The 19980-nt window shown below is 44.4% G+C and overlaps 1 protein-coding gene across 2 annotated transcripts; it reads right to left on the bottom strand.

Annotated features, from left to right (window-relative positions):
* Positions 1-3132: 3132 nt before the first annotated feature.
* Positions 3133-19580, bottom strand: LOC149339874 (transmembrane protein 192). Of its 2 annotated transcripts, XM_089548553.1 has the most exons (7): positions 19415-19533; positions 18860-18926; positions 17442-17579; positions 15865-16099; positions 14150-14305; positions 8027-8135; positions 3133-3797 (listed from the first exon to the last, which is right to left on the bottom strand). In XM_089548553.1, exons 2-7 carry the CDS (start codon positions 18902-18904, stop codon positions 3656-3658), a joined length of 825 nt encoding a protein of 274 aa, XP_089404679.1. In that variant the 5' UTR covers positions 18905-18926; positions 19415-19533; the 3' UTR covers positions 3133-3655. The 2 variants fall into 2 exon arrangements, with proteins under 2 accessions (XP_089404679.1, XP_089404680.1); XM_089548554.1 differs by lacking the exon at positions 18860-18926 and having other exon boundaries at positions 19415-19580.
* Between the last annotated feature and the right edge of the window lie 400 nt (positions 19581-19980).

Genomic DNA, 19980 nt, shown 5'->3' with positions numbered 1-19980 from the left:
AAAAGGTTTACGTTTATTGGGGTTTAACGTCCCAAAGCGACTCAGGCTATGAGGGACGCCATAGTAAAGGGCTCCGGAAATTTCGAAGGTAAAATTAATGTGCTATAAGTTTAGAAAAGCAAGTCATGATAAACACAGCCAAACACGCGAAAACAAGGCTGATCACTCAACTGATTCCAGGTAAGCAATTTTACTCTCGGATAAAGATGTGTAGCTTACACAGCTATCTGAAGATATGGGAGGTTTCGATAATTTCCCTGGTGCATGCTTTACCAAACACAACAGTCTCCTCAAAAAGGGGTTGGCATTTATAATTTGTACAATGTTTTGGCAAACTTTCTAGCACAGTTGGCTTCACAGAATTCCTATGCTCGAACAAACAGACATTTAAACAGCGACCAGTTTGCCCGACAGAATCTTCTGCCAGACGAATTTTGTAGATGATCTACATTCGACACAGTACAAACCTGGATTTATGATTGACTCAGCATCGACGTGCACTATTACAGCTTCTGCTTTTATATGAACTAAACTACACAAACCAGATAACTTTAAACGAGCAGACATGACAGTTCCCACATCGTAACGATTAGCAACATTGCATAATTAATGCGAGAAACGATGTACATAGGGAAGAACAACAGGCTTCTTGATGCTTGGCAACAATGTTTACTTGGCTTCATGACCTCCTACCCAAAGCAGAAGCTTACTGCACCTGCTACTAATCATTGCAATAGGGTAACCAGCATTGGGCAATCTGGCCACTTGGTCAAGAAAGCCTGGACTCATTTTGTGTTTAAAAAATTTAAGAAAAGCAGAATGCAAACAAGGAGTGACTATAGCATTTTTTACTTCTTTAGAATGCTCGCAGTGAAAATGAAGTAAAGGTTTAGTGGAGCGAGGGTGATAGCAGCAACAAACATACTTGTTGTCTGTAGGGAACTAACTTGCCATTTCAAATGCGAAGTTAAAACCTAGTCCACTCTCTAAAAACCTTTAAAAATGTTGAAACGAACAGAAGACAAATAAACGAACATTGGCACTAAATAATCATCTACATAGCAGAAAATTTTCGAAAAGAAACCGTCAAGGTTAGCATTAATGTTTCTATTTAATTGCTTGAGAAAAATGTGAGAAAGCATCGGAAACCAATATACAGGTGCCCGATTTCTGCAGGTACAACGAACCTCTCCAGCAAGCAAAAGCAGACTTCAGGTAAAAGGCAACTAGTTCCAGAAAACTTTCCACAGGGAATACCACAGTGGTTGATGAAGCGCACTCCACCACTGAAATCGGAAATACAAAACCTTAAGCTCTGCATAAGGCCGTCATGGGCGATGTCATAATGCAAGCTTTCGATATCAATGGGGATAGCCAGTGACTCCATCGTGTTAGTGGTCTGTAGGTTTTGCACGGTTTTGTCTGAATTAGGAACCAGGAGTGGATAATCAGTTACCAAAACTGAAAGGCACTTAAGCAGGAATCCTCCTGAAAAACATGTTGCCATGACACAGCCTTGGAAATAATCGCATGGAGGTAAGTCCGGCTTATGTGTCTTACTGAGAAAAATATATCAAGGCACATCCCTTTTGCGCCCTTCACTGCTGTTGCAAACGATCGAGCTTCATTTGCTCGAGCAGGGAAATTGCCCTTTGCTTAACCTTAGCCGTTATGACTGAGACTTCATTATAATTCTTTTCAACAGCATCTCAGGCTTTTGTCAGATATATATCCTCGGGCATAATGACAAAAAAAACCTTCCTAGTCTGAAATAAGCACTCTCATTTTTGAGCAAGACAAGAAAATCAGCCAAATGGTTGGTTGGAGCAGACTTATATCAGGGCCGCATGTCTCAGCCACAACATCCACACAACGAGTGCACACATCGTCCCGAGCACGGCCAGATATTGAACTGGCCAAAGCAAGCTTGTCGAAGGGAAAGATTGGTAGAAAGGCATATTTTGGCCCGAGCTGCAGTGTCTTGAGAAGTTCCTTTGGTAGCGGCTGGTCTCCTAGGACGATAACTTTCTCCTCCCAGGGGAAATCTTTTCTTCTTCAACGGGAGATGTGGCCGCACCGAAGCCCGGAGGAATTCAGTAGCTTGATTCGCAGCAACGATCCATACACGGTAGGAATGACGCTTGCAGGAGTGAAGTCTGAAGTTTTCACACACCAGTTGAAGGCAGTCCTTGTAGTGTATGGCTTGTTGCCACCACTCAGAGTGGAGTAGATGGTTGGCACGTCAGTGGAAGGCTTTATGAACTCACAAAGGTTCTGGAATTTCACAAGTGTTGGACCTTGCTTGGCGTACCGAGAGGCTGCTCTTGCTTTAACAACACAAATGGCAAAAAGTGAAGCCAATGTATCTGGATTTGAGAAAAGTGAATTAAAACACGAAAAAGAGCCCGATGTAGAAGAAAGGTACTGCACGATTATGCTGAGCTGGGTGCCCAGCTCAGCATAATCGTGCTGTACACTTCCAGCCACCTATCACAGAGCCTACAATCCTGTCAACGTCATCAGTGTCATGTGTATGAATAAAATGGAATAAAAAATTGCTCATTTTCAACTTACAATTCCTAAACAATAAATTGTCTTTTGAACGCAAACAAACATCACCAAATCAGCACAAAATCGGACAAATAGGAAATGCATTGTCCTCGGAGCCTCAGAAAATAAGTGTTGATTTCACTTCCAGTTAGCTCATGTCTTTTTGCCATAAGGTGAGAAGCATATGTTTTACTCGGCCTACACGGTTCAGGATCTTAAGTAAACACCAAGAATTCACCTCAAGCCATCAATCATTCAATGAAATATGGATCTCTGACTCAACAACACAATGCACTCTTACCTATCTCACTGAGAATTTCTTGCATAATGAGATCCACATCAGTGATATCTGAACACAGAAGGACACCATACATCCCCAAAAAAGGGCCCCATACGAGTTTGTGAAGATCCACCTTAAACGTACCCATTGCACCTATTGCAAGACGCCCAGAAATGTTCTCGTTCCTTCCAGACAGACTGCTTGCTGACACATTGGTCCAGTCAAAAACAGTGAAATGGTGTCATTTCAACTGCAGTGTGGAACCTCAATCCTATATTAAGAAACATCTACAACACAGCGTGCAGTCTTAAAACAAAAGAGGTTTATTTTCGCAAACTTACAAGCAAAGCACTTCATATCAAAATCAGAATATGCTGCCAACTTCTTGACAAGTAAATGCAGCCTTTGTGAACAAATTTACATCTTATTACATCTTGAATCACAGCATGTAGGCCTCAGTTCAGCCTTGTGTAATGTTAGCAATCAGCATATTCAGACCATTTGAAAGCCTCAAGCAATGACAGAACAAACAGCAAAATGCCACTGAAAGTTACAGAAAGGAGTAACTTGGCACTGCACTCACTTGAGGCAACATAACTACCTTCAGTAAAAATGGTAACATTCAACTGAAGGCATGAACCCAGTAGTAAGAACAAGAATACAAATAAAGAAACAACAACATGCTAAAGTTTTTAATAGCTTCAATAAAACCTCACTATCTAACACTTCAATAAAAGCAAACATTCAGCAGGCCAGCAAAGCATGCAGGCCCGTGCACACACACACATACAAACACACACACTTGTTGGAACACATCATGGGTCCTTAGCAGGATGTGTGAGACCTGAAGTTGTTCAGTTCCACGCTGAGATTTAGTATTTTCCGTCCAAGAAAGGCGTTGTACTTCTTCAAGTATCGAATCATGTCCGACTGCTTTTCCACCATATCTTCCAGATAGGTGTCATCCCTGCAAGACCAACATCATTTTAAACACACAGTTGCTAACTCACATTTAACACTTCCATCTCTCACACTTCCCATTTAAACTTATCAATCTTCAGTTATACTCTACTCAGATACAACAAATGGCTGAAGCAGCAGATGGTCCTCAAAGAAGGCTCTCCAGCCAATGGCATCGATCAATCGTCATCACGTGGTTAATCCCATGAAGCCGTGGTTAATGCCCTTGTATCTACCAGCCCCCTACAGACACAGAAGCATGACCTATGAGATTAACCATGACGTCATCAGTATTATCAGCATCTTCATCAGCCTGACTATGCCCACTGCAGGGCAAAGCGCTCCCCCACATCTCTGTAACTAAACTGCTCTTGTGTCAGCTCCGGCCATCTTATCCTTGCCAACTTCCTAACCTCATCCACCTACCTAACTTTCTGCCACACCCTGCTATGCTTGCCTTCTCTCGGAATTCAGTCCGTTAACCTTAAAGGGATACTGAAGCAAAATCTTACAATTGAACAAAAATGCTGAAAATAGATTCCCGGAATGCAATTACACCGAAATCTAGTCTTCACTGCCCATATTTTTCAGCGGATGGTTTTATTTTCGATGTTTTATGAGTGCGCGCCAAGCCCTCCCGGCTGGCGCGAGGTGAAAAGCATGACATCGTGACACCCTCGTCCGACAGGTAACCGGTTGCGTCACTTGAAGCGCGATGTCGCACTGCAGTTTGGGTAGACCAAGCGATAGAGGCACATTCACACTTGGACATTCGGCGGCAAGAGCGAGCAGAATCCGCCACCGCGACAGAGATTCCGCCGAAATATCCAGCTGAAAGCCCGACCGGTCAAGGACCGATTTCTGCCGCCGGCAAAAATTCCGCCGATTCCCATCGGCCGTGAGTACGACGTTGCATTCCCACGGCGACAAATATGGTGGCGCCCTTCGATGCAGGACGCCTCGCTTCGGACTGGATTTGTTGTTGTTACTGCCTTCTTCAGCGCATTCAATGGCCATAAATGGGCCACCGGTCTTTCGCTTCGTCTCCTGTCGCTCATAAGAAAACGCACCAGTAATAAATTTGTTTTATTTTTTATTTAGAGTGACGATTCTGCCCCTTTTAGGCTTACGAGGGGCATCAGTTTGTTGACAACAATGGTTCCCCTCCTAACCATCAGATGGCGCCACTAGTCTAAACATCGTCACGCCTCTGTTTTAAAAGTGAGAATGTTAGAAACGGCGTAAGGTCCGCAACAAATAGCTGCATTTAGTGCATGTAAGCGTGCACATGGATATGATATGTAGACAGCATCGATTAACACTTTGCCATATCTGTGTACGCCATGAGCAGACGACACACAGACGGAAAACTGAAAAACCCGCGAGTAGCGATGGCAATCGTGCTCCTACGGGCACAGTGGGCACGTGGGTGTTATGTCTAGTCGCAGCTTCCACAGGCGGCCACTAGGTGCAACGATATGGCAATAAATCACGAAAAAAACGTGCTATCCGCCTTTTTCCGCTAAAATGCATGTCGCATTCATCAATTTTAGCAGTCAAGCTCTTGTTTACATGTAAAAGAGCAGCACCAAAAGTTCAGTTCAGTATCCCTTTAATGACCATCGGTTATCTTGCTTTTGCAATTACATGCCCTGCCCATGTCCATTTCTTGATTTTGAAGCGATAGCTTCACTATGCCAGCCGCTTCGCCTCGTCAAGCGTGGTCGCACCTTGGCTGTATGCCCTTGGTGGCAGCTGTGCACTGGAGCCGCCACAAGAACCGTTGCCTAGCAACCGCCGCACCTGTGCTTCGCTGCGCCATCTGGTATGACGCCGCCTAACCGTTGAGCTCGCCATCGGCAAGAGTGTTCGGTGCGCTATCTGGTATGACATTATCTAGCCGCCTGGCGGGGGTTTGTATATATAGAGGCAGTTGGTTCACCAGTAGATGAACCTTTGTGGAGGACAATGGGCCGTCTATGGCACTTGCACGATGGAATGAAACCAAGCGTAGACGGCGCGCTGAGGAGACAGCAGAAGAACGCATCGAATGCCTGGGGAAACACCGTTTCTCCGTGGTCAGCCAAGAGAAACTAAGAAATGCCAAGGTCAGCCAAGAAAAACAAAGCTAGCCACTAAAAGCTGGGCCATAGCGAAACTAGGAGTAGCCAGTGGTACGAAGCTATCACTTCCAACCAGGATTAACCAGTGCTAAACCACAGCCAATTTCTGAACTAGATGCCATCAACTCGAGTTTGTTCCTGACCCACTCTGCTCTCTTCCCGCCTCTTAACATTACACCTATCATTTTCCATTACACAGCTGCGTTTTCCTCAATTTAAGTTTAACCCTTTTTGTTAGCCTCCATAGGTGAGTGCTGGTAAGATACAGCTCTTATATATGCTTGTCTCATGAGAGATACTAAGGAACCTGCCAAATGTGCTCCACCCCATTCTTATTTGTCTAGTTATTTCACTCGTGGTACGGATTTGCAGTCATTACTTGCCCTAAGTAGATATACTTCTTCACCACTTTCAGCATCTTCCTACCTATCGTGAACTGCTGCTCCCCTGTGAGACTGTTGAACATCACTTTCGTTTTCTGCATATTAACTTTTAGACCCATCGTTCTGCTTTGCCTGTCTAGGTTATTCATCATGCTTTGCAATTTGTCCCCTTAGTTAATTAAACACGGATCTGTCCGTAAGATAAAGCAGAGGAACACAATGCATTTTCAGTTCACTCTAAAAAGTGAGATGTTTTTTTTTTTGTCTTTCATTTCACTGACATGCTGGTGTATATATATACAGTCTCTGACCGATTTTTCGGACTCGGTGGGACACGAGAAGTGGCCCAAATAACTCAACAGATAAAAAAAAACCCCGACTTTCAAAGCAATCACTTTGCTGAAAAAAAAAAAAGCTACAAAAATTGTGAATTTCACCATTTCTAGTGTTATGCTTGCAGGTGCTAGTATTAGCTTGTATTTCAGTAAGCACCATGCTTTCGCCACATCCACACGTGTCACTGACACTGAAATGTGCGACATGATAGCGGATCATTCCATGTACCGCAACAAGGACCAACTCCACACTAGCATGCCACAAAGCACATCGCCACAAGTGCAATGCGAGGGCAGAGTCCGTTTCTTGGCCTACTCCTAATGACAGTAACTGAAGCGAGAACCTCCAACAGCCATCATCCCCCCCCCCCCCCCCCCCCCACCTCTCGCACCACAGAAAGCGGCGTCTGCGGCGGCCATCCTGTTACCAATACGATCGCGCACCTTCTTTGTAAGCCACCTCAATAGGGATGAAGTGTGTGCCATTAACTCCAGCAGTAATACTAATCAGGAGCAGAAATTACTAAGACTATCAAGCCAATCTGTTGGATTAAATCCATCTGAATTCAAGAGCAATATTTGCTCATGTCTGTGTTAGGTTAAAAAATAGAACTTTTGGACACAACAGTCTTACTGGCATATATTTTAGTCCGAAAAAAATTGAACGTATGGACTTCACAGAATCTGAAATACTATTACTTGTGAATATGAATTGTCGGGAGCAAAAGTGGTATATATAACAGCAGCGCTTCAGTTACACTTGACTGCTACGCCACTTCCCAGCAAAGCCTAGACCCCAGACAGACTAAGAGGAGACCGTTTTCATCCAGAGTAATGTCCCTTCAACAAGGTGAAAAGTTGGGCTGCTTGGTGCACGATCTTGTGGTGAAGAACAGTGCTAACACGACACACAGGAGAGAGGGGGGCACACGACGCTGTCGTGTCCCCTCTCTCCTCTGTCTCATGTTAGCACTGTTTTTCCCGACAAGAATGTCATTTCACTTGTTTCGATGCGTGGCTCTCCAGCTTGGCGCACATGCCAAAAGGCGCCACAAGAGAACCATGCAGACACGGGTGTTATGCACCACTTTTGCACTCGACAGTACATGTTCCTACAAAGCGCACAACGGGTTCTCAATGAAGTCTGAAATATCGCACAAGTCTGAATTATTGGACCCTGAAAAACCGGTCAGCTACGTGCACTGAATGGTGTACAGTCAGCGCAGCATCATTTTCTCTTTTATTTGTCCACCATCTTTGCTTTGTTTGCTGTCACAGAAACAGGCATGTTGCACCAGTCAGCCAGGTAATCCATACTGGAGCACCTCAGACTAAACGCCACACACAAAGTTCGAGGTTAACTCTGCACCTGCAGTGGACCAATGTGGCACTTACCGAAAGCCCAGATCACCGACGGAGGACTGCGAATGCATGAAGCTAAGAAGGAGCTCATCGTGCTGCACATCTAGCCTGTACTTGTTCTTGTGAAAATTCACTGTCATCACTGTAAAAAATGCAGGATAGGTGATTAACATCACAAAACATTCCCGCTTGAAATACGCAGCTACACGCAGCCCTCTGATGCAGCACCCTGCACAAGCTGAAACATATACTAAATTGGCAAAAGAAAATACAAATTAACTGGCACATTTAGTACAAATACAGTCTAGCCCGTTTATAACGAAGCCACTTATAGCGAAATAGCGGTTATAACGAAGGGATTTCAATTTCCCATTCTCATTTTTGCATTTTCAATACATTTTGGGTCCAGTTTTAACGAAGTAAATAAGAGCGCGTCAGCGGATATAACGAAGAGATTTAATACCAACCGAAAAATAATCTGCCAATCAACACATTTTTGCGTCCTTGAGGCGATTTTTTCCGCGAAATTAAGAGCAAAATTCGGCTGACGGCGTCCTTTCGTGGCGTCGTCTGCTCTCCTGCGGAGCGAAAGGTTGCTTCACTGCATCGCATGGCACGCCGGTCTCGTGTTGCGCCGTCCTTGAACGGCGTCACGGAGTAAAGCAGTAGAGCACGCCGTGCAGGGGAAAAATGTAAAAAAGAACAGAGACGATTTTTTTTTTCAATGACGTCGCAGAGAGCGGCCGTCTTGGCCAATCTCGGTTCTCTATTTCTCCCAGGCAGTCGGCGCCATGGCTGGACTGTGGTCTGCAGGAGGTGTGGCAGCGCGCGCTTTGTTTTGTGTCGGTGCCGCGGTGCCAAGGCAGGGAGAAAGCGCGGCAGTATTGTGCATGTTGGAAGCGTGGCTCATTTTTATCGTTATCGCGTTATAGCGGAGTTCGACCAGATCTTTGGTTCGCAGTTGGATGGTATGGAAGCCGCAATCCTGAAGTCCGCACTCGCGAAATGTGTTCAGGGGACGCTGGACGACTTTTTTCAGCGGCAATAAATCGGTATGCCGATGTTTGCATTTTTTTTTTCGTAGTCCACATATAACGAAATAGCGGATATAGCGAAGTGATTTCCGATTCCCGCCGACTTCGTTATAACCGGGCTAGACTGTAATTTCAAGAATTCGGCTCCATTTTCAAAATGCAAGCTTTGCTGCTTCAATGTTTCACAACAAATACCTTTTCAAAAATGCTCGCCTAGTCCAAAAAGAAGCTAGTAATGAAAACCAGAAAATCAAACGGACTTTCAGGACCTTGCAGACAACTATGCAAACAAGTATGACTGAAAAAAGGGCAGAAAATTTAGCTTGTGGCTGCAAGTACAGGTAGAACAAATACGAGAGGGAACACGGGAGCGTTTGGCTGCCCCTCTTCACGGACCGCTGTAGCCAAGCGGCGGCAAAGGCAGTAAACATGGCCAGCTGCTCTTTCTGTGCATGCCACCCATTTTGGTTGGTGGCAGCACTTTGCAAAGTGCAGAGGCCACGTGCTCCCGTGTTCCCTCTCATACTGCTTCCACCTGTACACGCCACGGTATCTTCAGTTACGACTAAAATGAATTCGCAATTCGCAAATTGCAACTGCAATCCTAGGCTCCCAACTCTGCCGGCTTTATGCCTCCGCAACTCCACAGAACATGATGGAAGACTTCTGCAACCTCTCCTGTGTCGTCCCAATGCTGTATGGATTCATCTCAAATGGTAACTAAGGGGGGATGCAGGTCTTAAAGGTGCACTGAAGAGGAATCTGAACTCGTCTTTTTGCCGCGGGAACTCAATCTGCACGTTCCGAGCATTCTTAGAAACTTCGATTTATTGCCCTGTGTGGCTGATTTTGCTAATTAAATCAAATTAACGTCCGGCTCCCGCCTTTTTTTTTTAATTCTCCCTCGTACGGTGGGCGGAGTCGACCAACGCGTGGAGGGCCTTTCAGCCAGTTCCGCGGCGGCTTGCCGCTCTGCCATCGGCGGAATAATACGTAGTAGTCCGTAGAAGCAAATAGTTCGCGCATATTTTTATTTCTGTGGGCTTATTTCGCGGCTATATTATCTGCGACTGAAACTATTTATTCACGGAAACCTCAAAAACAAAATAAAGCGAAAACAAAGCTTCCGCGGAGCTGGCTGCAAGGCACTCCACGCGTTGGTCGACTCCGCCCACCGTATGAGGGAGAATTAAAGAAAAAGGCGGGAGCCAGACGTTAATTCGATTTAATTAGGGAAATCGGCCACACAGGGGCAATAAGCCAAAGTTTCTGAGAAAGCTCGGAATGTGTAGATCGAGTTCCCGCGGCAAAAAGACGAGTTCAGATTCCTCTTCAGTGCACCTTTAAGGTCGAAAAAAAGAAAAAACAGTTTTTCGTACTGAATAATAAACTTCAAACTATATCTCCACAAAATATTCAAGTTCAAAACGATCCCTAAGTTTGCAAAAACTGAATATTTAGAGAGTCACACGGCTTAAAAATGAAGCGTGAGCTTTGCAGAGTACATTTTAGCGCACACAAAGAAGACAGGACAGGGTGCTAAAAAGAACTCGGAATGGACCAACCAGCCCTACAACGAATATTACGTGAGCTTCGAAATGACGCTTTGCTTAATGCAATTGCAATTACAAAACCGCTCTCTGACCACCACCACTTTGCTGCCGCTTGAAAACTCGTTTCGTGCCCTTTCGTTTGTCACCTCTCAAGGTGGCATCAGCTACACGTGTTTTCTCACAATTCGCTTTCCTGCGACTCAATGAGTGCACAAGATTTCAAGCCTCTTTACCTCAGTTCATAATTTTACAAATACAGTCGCTGCCTTACGGGCTTTCTCTCTGGTTCCCTAGTGCAACTGAAATGAGCTCGGCATCAATTTATTCGTGAAGAGTAGAGCTGTGCAGTGATGCTATTTTTACTGGCTTTTACATAATGCATTAAACTTAGTTTCTTTCCAAAATTACTAGCCAACCCACTTTGTATGTTCTATTTACAGATTTTTTACCAATGTATTTTCATAGAGGCAAGTGCAAAAATAGCATCACCACACAAAGTGCATCTTGGGTGATTTAGTTCTGTAAATATTTCAAATAGTTTATAAATTTTTTTTTGGATAATGACCTGCAACGAAGAGCCAAATTAAAATCTTAAAACTGTTCATAACTCAAACTCTAATTGTCCTATTTAAACTCTAATTGCATATTTCGACTTTACATAAAAAAAAACAGTGTGATTGTAATAACAATCCCACCTTAAATAAAAAATATATAGTTTTACGGCCCGCACACCTCCTTAACATAAAAGTTGAAGTGAACAAGGGCTGAAGTAGTATACAGGGATTCTGAAACCATTTTGATTTCATTTTTGTATTCCACAACCTTCATCACAGGCTGAAGCAATGCTACACCTTGCATTTGCTGGTCAAATGTTTAGAGGAATCCCCGAAGGTGGATTAGATTTGTAATAAGGGAGTAATTACTCATTGAACTCCACCCATCAATTCGCTCTTGCCCTACCATAAGCCTGCCGTCTCGGTTAGTTCAGTTGGTACAGCGACTGCTCCGGTGAAGCGGTGGTCCTGGGTTCGAACCCCGGACCAGGACGAATTTTTTTTTAATTGCCAAGTTTCTGAGAAAGCTGCACAGCTTTCCTTTGTAGCCGTATGGCTGTGCTTGGGTGGATGTCAACGAGTAATTACTCCCTTATTACCTCGCATTTGTTTTTCATTACTGGATCAATCCCACTGATAATGGTACGGTACGATACATGGGGGTCAATGTGCCGAAGTGACTCAGGCTACGAGGGACATCGTAGCGGAGGGCTCTAGATTGCCGTATTTTCCTGACTATAGACCGCACCCGGTGTATAGTCTGCAGGAGAAATTCGAAGCTAAAATAGAAAGTTAATAGTGAACACCCGGTCTATAGTCCACAAGGATGCATTTCGGCTGAAAATAAGTTTTTTACATAGTCTGCTGATCTTTCAGAGAGTAGCCCAGATTTTCTTCAGACGTTTCAGGGAAGCAGCCCACATCCGTGCACTTTAAATGCGAAAGCATTTCTTGGGTGATCAGTGGCGTTCGTCTGGCAACACAGATACGTAGCCAATCCAACACAACACTAGCCACATAACAATGCACACAAAGGCTCACTCATTAGTTAGTAATTAAAAACAATAAGTAAATAAACAAAAAAACAAACAAAAAGGAAACTAAAAGATATATAAAGAAATACAAACCTTAAACAAAATAAATAGAAACAAGAATAATGACAAAAATGGAGGGAGAAAGAGGAAAAATAAATACACATAAAGAAATACAAACTTAAAGAAAAAATAATAAAAACAAAAATAATGAAAAAAGAAATGGAGGCAGACTACAGTCTAGAGAATACGGAATTTCAGACCAGCAAGGGATCTTTACTGCACTGACGCCACACAGTGCACGGATGCCTTTTGCATTTTGCCTCTATCGAAACGCGGCCATAGCACTGCTTAGGCCAATGGTGAAGGGTGGGGAATAAAACAAAATGGAACGGAATTGGTACAGGGTGATTATATTCCACCTATAACAACAGGGTGATATTCGACCTATAACAATACCAGATATAACGATATATCCTTTATAACGATCAAAATTTTTAACATTTATCAATTCTCCCATTGCCCCTTTGTGAAAACAAACCATATATATAACGACACAATCATTGCCGAAATAACAGATACAATGATAGAATTCTCGTCATCCAGAAGGTGTTTACTATGAAAACATGCCCGAAAGTCCGATCAAAAATAAAATACTTTGAGGCAACCGATGTGAAACCTCGTCCTAAGTGCCGCAAATGGACCACCATGGCGAAATCGTTTTATGTACGCCCGTAGAAACCAAGTGCTATGATCCTTGCAATCGCTGGAGGGAGGAGGGAAGAGCCTACGTGGCTACCGCCGTTGAACGCTTTCTCGTGCAAATGTAGTTCCCGCCCGTTTGGCCAGCGAGGGGTGAGAGAAAAGGGGGGACCTACATATAGGCGGCGATATACAGTATATATTGCGTACGACCTTTGCAGCGTTTTATAGGACGTGTTTTGGAACAGCATAGCGTGCCTGTGTTTACTGCAGCCGCTTGGCGCTATGTAAGAGAACAGGGAAAGCAGCACAGCACAGTGCATGGTAAAGTGGTCCTAAACGGAAATTTATGCACTAAAAGGGGGAAGTTCCGCACCTCCCTGGTCTATTGGCTCTGATTTTTATACTCCTTTAAAATTTCGGCTAACACTTCTGTAGTGAACTCTATCCATACATTTCAACACTTAAAAGCTTGCACCAAATGTCTGCACGACATCACAGGCTACACCATTATTTTCTTGGAGAAGAAGACTTGAAAATTACACCACTGACGCAAGCTGAACATTAAAAACAAACGTTATGAATTTGCGAAGAGCAACATTTCATGCTACTGAAAACAAGCTTACAGCTCGCCAAGCTCGACTTTAATCTCTTCTTCTTTATATGCATGACATGCAGCTTTCATGAGTGCTGTAATAGTCATGAGTAGAAACCACGTATGTTGTACCACAAGCTCAGGCAGGACCCAAAAGGCTGAATCTAATCGAACGTTTAAGTGCACAACCATCGAGGCGAAAACGCTGCGTTGGCACAGTACAAACACACGCGCACGACACAAAGCACAAAACAGCGGGAGTGGGGGCGTTCAGCTGTTCATCGCTGCCTTGTACGATGCACAGCTGGATGCCCCCACTCCAGCTGTTTTGTGCTTTGTGTCATGCGCGTGTGTTTGTACTGTGCTCTGCAAGACCTTCACGTGCGTGCGACCTGTATATATGTTATTATGTTATTATGTTAATATGTAAATATATTTATTGCCAGTGTACCTCTCTTCGTCCTTTCTGCTATCCCCTCACCTCTTTCATTCCACTTCTACACACTGCCTGCTATCCTTTATTTCCGCTGCCCCAGCTCAGGTGCTTCCAGTAGCGATAGCAGATGCCGGGGCTAGCAACAATCGTTTTCCTTCCATTTGCCATGTTAATAAAAACCACTTACTACTACTACTACTACTACTACTACTACTACTACTACTACTACTACTACTACTACTACTACTTACCAAGGTATTTGAGCAGGAAGGGCAATGCTACGAGTGCCTCAAGCGTGAGGAGAATCTGTACATAGTGGACAGGTTTCAGCGGCGAGCCCGGGCAGGCACCTCGGTCATGGCAGTAGTTGTCGACAAGGACGGCCAGAAGGACGAGCATGGTGCTTCCTGGCACAGGAATAAACACCGGTCACAATCGATGGAAAGGTCCAGTAATAAGCTCACTCCTCGGTGGACACCATGAGGGAAGGGATGATGAAGGGGATGAAGAAAGGCAGAGAGACAGAGGTACCATAGCGGAGGTCTCCAGATTGATTTTGACTACCTGGAGTCCTCCAACCTACACTGGCATTGCACAGCAAACAAGCATGATTCAATCCTGCAGCTTCGTTCTCAGCAGCCAAATGCCTGCAACCACACGGCCACTGATACGCACAGCCTGCTCCACAAGTACTAAACCAGTGACGAAAAGGAAAACTACACCATCAGGTCTCAGTGAACAGAACTTGTGGAACATCAACTGTGAATGAGTCTTAACAAGGCACTTCTACGTCTGCTATCCATTACCGTTAAAGTTTGAAGCAGTAGGCTAGTCAACCGGAGTCAAAACTTGTAGACAAGGCAAACCTGGCAGTAGTCAACAGCCCCACTTAAAACATTCACACAATACACAAAACGACCCCCTAGCAACTAGCTGCACCGTGATAAGTACCACATTTATGAGTATAATTTGGGCACTTTTTTTTCTCTTTAAATTAAGGTTTCAAAAAGAGGGTGCAAATATCACGTGAAAATTTTGTGAACACGTCCTAAAAAACTCTATGAAAGTCATAACGCGCAATATATACCATATTTTGCCACTTACACACCCACCCCCAACTTGCAACCCTCGCTGGCCAAAAAAATTGGCTCTAAATAAAAACCTCATATTCCCTCGCACCCCATCCTATGTTATGTAGTTCCCCTCAGGATGGCATGACGATGCGTGCTCAGCTCAGCTCAAAGCAATAAACGCGCAAAAATGTAATCGTGAAACCAGCAGTCAGAGGCTAATGGAGATAAAAGGGTGATAAAATGGCACACTCGTGTGCAGCACCCAGCTAACTAGCGATAAACCAAACAGTAAACAAATCGGCAGTTCTGGATTCCAGCACGCAACTGGTTGTTTGGGAGAGCGACCACCAACGCAAGTGAGCTAGATAAACAGCACTCAATTCGTCCCTTTGACACTCGCACCTTTCGCAGCTGCACATGACGATGCAGCTGTGTTGATATTCCCAAGCCTGCATCGCACGCATGCGCGTGCATGCTGGTGGTCTGACGCACCAGGGAGCGTAACGTATGCACATAAAAGTTTTCTATAAAAACGCGGGTAATAAATTGGGGGTGCGCAAATTGCACGAGTAAATATGGTACATGCACATATACATTTTGCTTCATTCATTTCTGCAGAACTGCACTGCAGAGCTTGCATGCTGAATTTTCGGAGCACCATTTTTGCACCTGCAGTGCACAGCTACCCTGCATACATAACTGATACACAGGAGGAGAGTAACAAGTAGGAAACAGAGAAGATAGCTTCAATAGAATATACTGTGCACCTCCACTCACACAAAATAACGATCCAGCATGCACACAGGCACTGGACAGGGTGGGAGAGTCCAGTGTTATAGTCGAATGCACGCAGCAGTCCACTAAAAAAATCAGGGATCCGAAATTTCTCTCACCGGCTGACACAATGTAGACGTTTGCCCGGCGGAGGCGCTTGGTGAGCTGGTAGAAAGATATGTACCCGCAGCAGTGAAGAATGCTGTGCTGTCGGTGCAGGTAGAAATCAATGAGCATCATGGCTGTCCAGAGGCAGCTGTGTGTGTAGAGGAGGATCGAGTAGGCATCGACCGGAGAGCGGCCGCTGCCACTAGGTATGCCGGGCAGCACGAAGCTCAGCACGACCAATCCAACCTGGACATGCAGAGAGGTTGCGGGGCCACTTAGATGACACAATGAAGCTAGCTTATATCCAATGACAAAAAAACCATTGAAGAAACTAGGAAAGACCAGCCGTCTTCGCAAGCAAAGTGCAATGACGTCAATGTTTGGTTCGCATGCAGGTCGCTGAGATCCACTCCCACCAGCAATCCTTTAGTCTCCAATGCTCTCACAAGTTTGGGTTACATGGCGGGAAGTGGTATCACAGTTTAAACTCCAAACTTCTCAGCTATATATACAATTTTCGCTGCCAAAATGAATGGCAGAAGAGCGACAAAAAGCAAAACAACCAAACTTTAATAAGAACAAAAATTGGATGGTGCTGTCTTCAGTGTTCCTTCTGCTGGTCTTTTAAGGATTTTGACACTTATTATTGACACTTATTTGCGTCACAAGAGTATAACAGCTTCACATTTCCATGGATTTAACTAAAGTGGCAGCACTTTTATTTTTTCCTGCTGTACATTCTGTCTGAAAAGCTGCAGGCATTGCAAGAACCAAGCAAAAACAATGTTATCTGAGCAAGCTGAAGCCACAGTTCAAAATGCATCCACATCTGTGAAAACAGCTGATAATGTGTGACAGTTTTGGTGAATATTAATGCCATTTCCATGACTCCTCCAGCTTGTCTTTCAGGATGACTTAACCACTCTATGCAAACCTAGTATAGTTGTAACGAGGGATGTTATAATTGCAGGGGTCACTCCAAAAAGTGATGCTATCTCTTTTATCAAATTGGCCCTTGGTGACAAGAGGCAGATGTTGGTAGCATGACAGTGGAGCCTGAACCTTTCAGCCAATATTAGTAAATTCAGCAAATTTTTGTGCTGCATAACAGGTAGTAGGCTATCAGCACAGGAGGGTCTGACAAAACGGTGTCAGATCAGATGTGTAAGTGAAGAAAAAGCCCGCAAATGAATTCCTGCATCCATAAAGCGCTGCACTCAGTAACATTTCTTCATGCTCACAAAAACTGGACAACTTACCACGGACGTAAGTCAGTTAATGGGTGGCATTTTTTAAGACTGGCCATGATGACATTCATTAAACAGTTATGTGATGAACTGCTGGAGTTCAATGTACAGAGCACGTTGTCCACGGTTTACATACAAAGTAGCTGAAAATCAACATTCAGTCGCTAGCAGTCTACATCATTAGAGCTACCAGCAGTTTCTGCTTTTTCTGAGGAATATTTGAACAGTGAATAAAAGCAGAATTTTCACAAAATTTTCACGCCTTTTTGCTGCAATTCACAGCAGTAAGGTAGAGGAACACAATACTGAGCGCACAAATTAAAAAAGTTGGTCATACTTACAAGGCTTAAAGCTTGAAAAATTATAGCTCCTGAGGTCGCTACAATCCTGAAAGGTGGCTCAAGGTCAGGTGCAGAGCATGGGTTGACCAGAGGTGTCGCATCCTTGTACATAAAGTTAACGCTCTCAGCAGTAGAAGCCTGCAAGAGAGGTAGCCAGGCAAGCAGAGAATAAGAGGCTCACCTGTTAGCTGACGAAACAGCACAAAGCGGCACTGAGAGCATGAACAGCGAGTAAATTAACACACGACTTAGCAGCAGTTGTAAATTTAGCCTAGCTTAGGACCTTCTGATGCAATTATTTCTGGTCGGTAAAAAAAGATTCTTGATGTGTTGTCTGAAGATTGCACTTAAGTGAATTACGAAGGTAATTTCTCCCAAACACCATTTAATGAATCAATGTTCTCATAGTGGCACTAATGCAAGAGAAAAGCATGTGTGCATGTTTCTTCTACAATGCTTTGTCATATGACAATCATAGAGTCTTCCCAATAGAGTCTTCCCTATTTATCTGAGCTCATGTTTGTTTATGCTTTGTGATATTTTCACTGTGTTATGTAATACGATTGCTTTGTTTTTCTTTAACCCCCTATGTAATGCCTGTAAAGGGCCTTTAGGGTATGTGAATAAAAAAAAAAAACTTCATTTATTTAACAGATTGCACAATACCTTCACTGTTTTAGATCAAGCAGTACAATGCTGAATTGTGGTGCATTGTTTGGTCAGTAAAATGTAGAATACACAGGTATCTAGCATGCATAGCATTGCATGAACAGCATTGGAAGGCATTGTCACCATGCACATCGACTTTGTATCGTTTCAACAAAGGGTTGGTTTGCAACTACTGACATGGGGGAAATTCTCGGATGACGAAAACTATTGGCCCTGTCGCGGCCAGATGGCTACTTTCTCATTTTTATTTCTCGTTTGTACGTAACAACTTCTGAAAAGAGCCACAGGCTAACAATTAAAATTGAGAATACGGAATTCGGGACTGGAAGCGCAGCATTTCTGTCCAAATGCGGCGCAAAATGTGGACCAAACAACAACACTTCCGCACCACTGCGGTGCTTTATGCTTTACGAAGTACAATGCAGCATTATTCGCATGCATTGACAGCGCTGATTTATTTACGTGATGAGCCACAAAATGGAACGGCGAGACACTAAGCGGCAAAGCCCCGAGCAATAACATCGTGCTCATCGGATCTAGATCCCCAAGTGCCACACCTCTCGAGCGCGATTGTTTACACCAGTGGGGTATTCGGCTCTCTCTTGACAGCACACTGCTCGATCATTAATTCCCCCCCCCCCCCCCCCCCCCCAATCCCCCCCTTCCCAAACAACAACCGGCTGCCCTTCCCAAACAACAACCGGCTGATTCAATGCTGTATGAAAAGAAGAAAATATCCAATAGCATACCGTTAAGTCGTCGCGGTTCGTCAAGTACTCCCACACACCTTTCATGATCAAAGATTGTCAACCGCAACTGTAATTCGAAACTGGCTACAACAAGGATTATTCGCCCTCCAAATTGCCCCTCTAGGTAGGCAAACGATCGACGCGCCAGAGGGCTAGAGACGGACTATTGAACTGCGTCCACAGATACGGCCACGGCGTTCTTACCTCTAGAATACAATGATAACATTGTCAACTCGTCACCCATGGATCGCAACAGCTGAGCAGCGCTTTTACACAAGTGATACGTCGGTCAGACAGATGGTGAGTTTTTATGCAAAGTAATGAATACAAGCAGGATCGAGTCGCTGAAAATGGTTCGATTAATTGCAATGTTTGATTTTCAGAATTAATTCATGCAGCAACTGCGGGAACAGTATTTAAAACCAGTGCATTAACACCAGCAACTGTGGGCAAAAACAACTAACCAACCTAAAGAGCTCTACGGCAGATTTCTCAACCAAACTTTAACTGAAGCTCGCTCGCAAACAGGGCACTCAAGAGAGTAAAAACATTTACCTCAAACGTCTCATGATTCGACAAGCTGACCATGACTGTTTTCTCGATTCTCGAAACGATCACACCAAAAGCATTATGCAGTGACACACGCGGGACACGACTCTAACATCAGAATACACTTGACAACGTTAACCGAACGCCTCTCCATGATTGCGGTGGCGATCGCGGCAGCAGGGAGAGGCTTTCATCACTTCATCTCACCCTCGCTGCTCCTTGCGCATGCGCAGCGTTGCTATAGCGACGGTGACGCAGCGCGGCGCGTCGTCTGCTTCCCTCGGCGCCGCGGCCCCAAGAGAGCGAGAGAAATAAATAACTTTTATTTGCAGTTGGCAAAAATGACGGGTGAGATGGCTTTAGCCTAAACCGCCATTCATTCCCCTAATCGTAGGACAGAATCCCTTGGGACTCGGTGGCGGTCAGGGCGAGTCCGATCACTTCGCGTTGCAATTCTGCTTTGTGGTCCCAAAGCCGTGCTAACCAGGTGTGTGGAGGCATCAGGTTCCAAGGCGATGTCAACGAATATGCACGTAGGTGGTGAACGTTGTCGAATCAAACACAACAGCAAT

Source organism: Amblyomma mixtum, chromosome 6 (genome assembly GCF_055824585.1).
Source record: "Amblyomma mixtum isolate Tamu chromosome 6, ASM5582458v1, whole genome shotgun sequence".
Lineage (NCBI taxonomy): Eukaryota > Metazoa > Arthropoda > Arachnida > Ixodida > Ixodidae > Amblyomma > Amblyomma mixtum.
The sequence above is the reverse complement of the archived record's forward strand: the minus strand, read 5'-3'. Positions and strand labels throughout refer to the sequence as shown.

Excerpts from the sequence above, each read along its gene's own strand:
- LOC149339874 (XM_089548553.1), bottom strand. The coding sequence starts at position 18,904 with ATGAAAGGTGTGTGGGAGTACTTGACGAACCGCGACGACTTAACG. Across the intron at positions 16,100-17,441 it reads TTTTTCAAGCTTTAAGCCTT|GTTGGATTGGTCGTGCTGAG; the intron begins GTAAGTATGACC and ends CTGCATGTCCAG. Across the intron at positions 14,306-15,864 it reads CGTCTACATTGTGTCAGCCG|GAAGCACCATGCTCGTCCTT; the intron begins GTGAGAGAAATT and ends TTCCTGTGCCAG.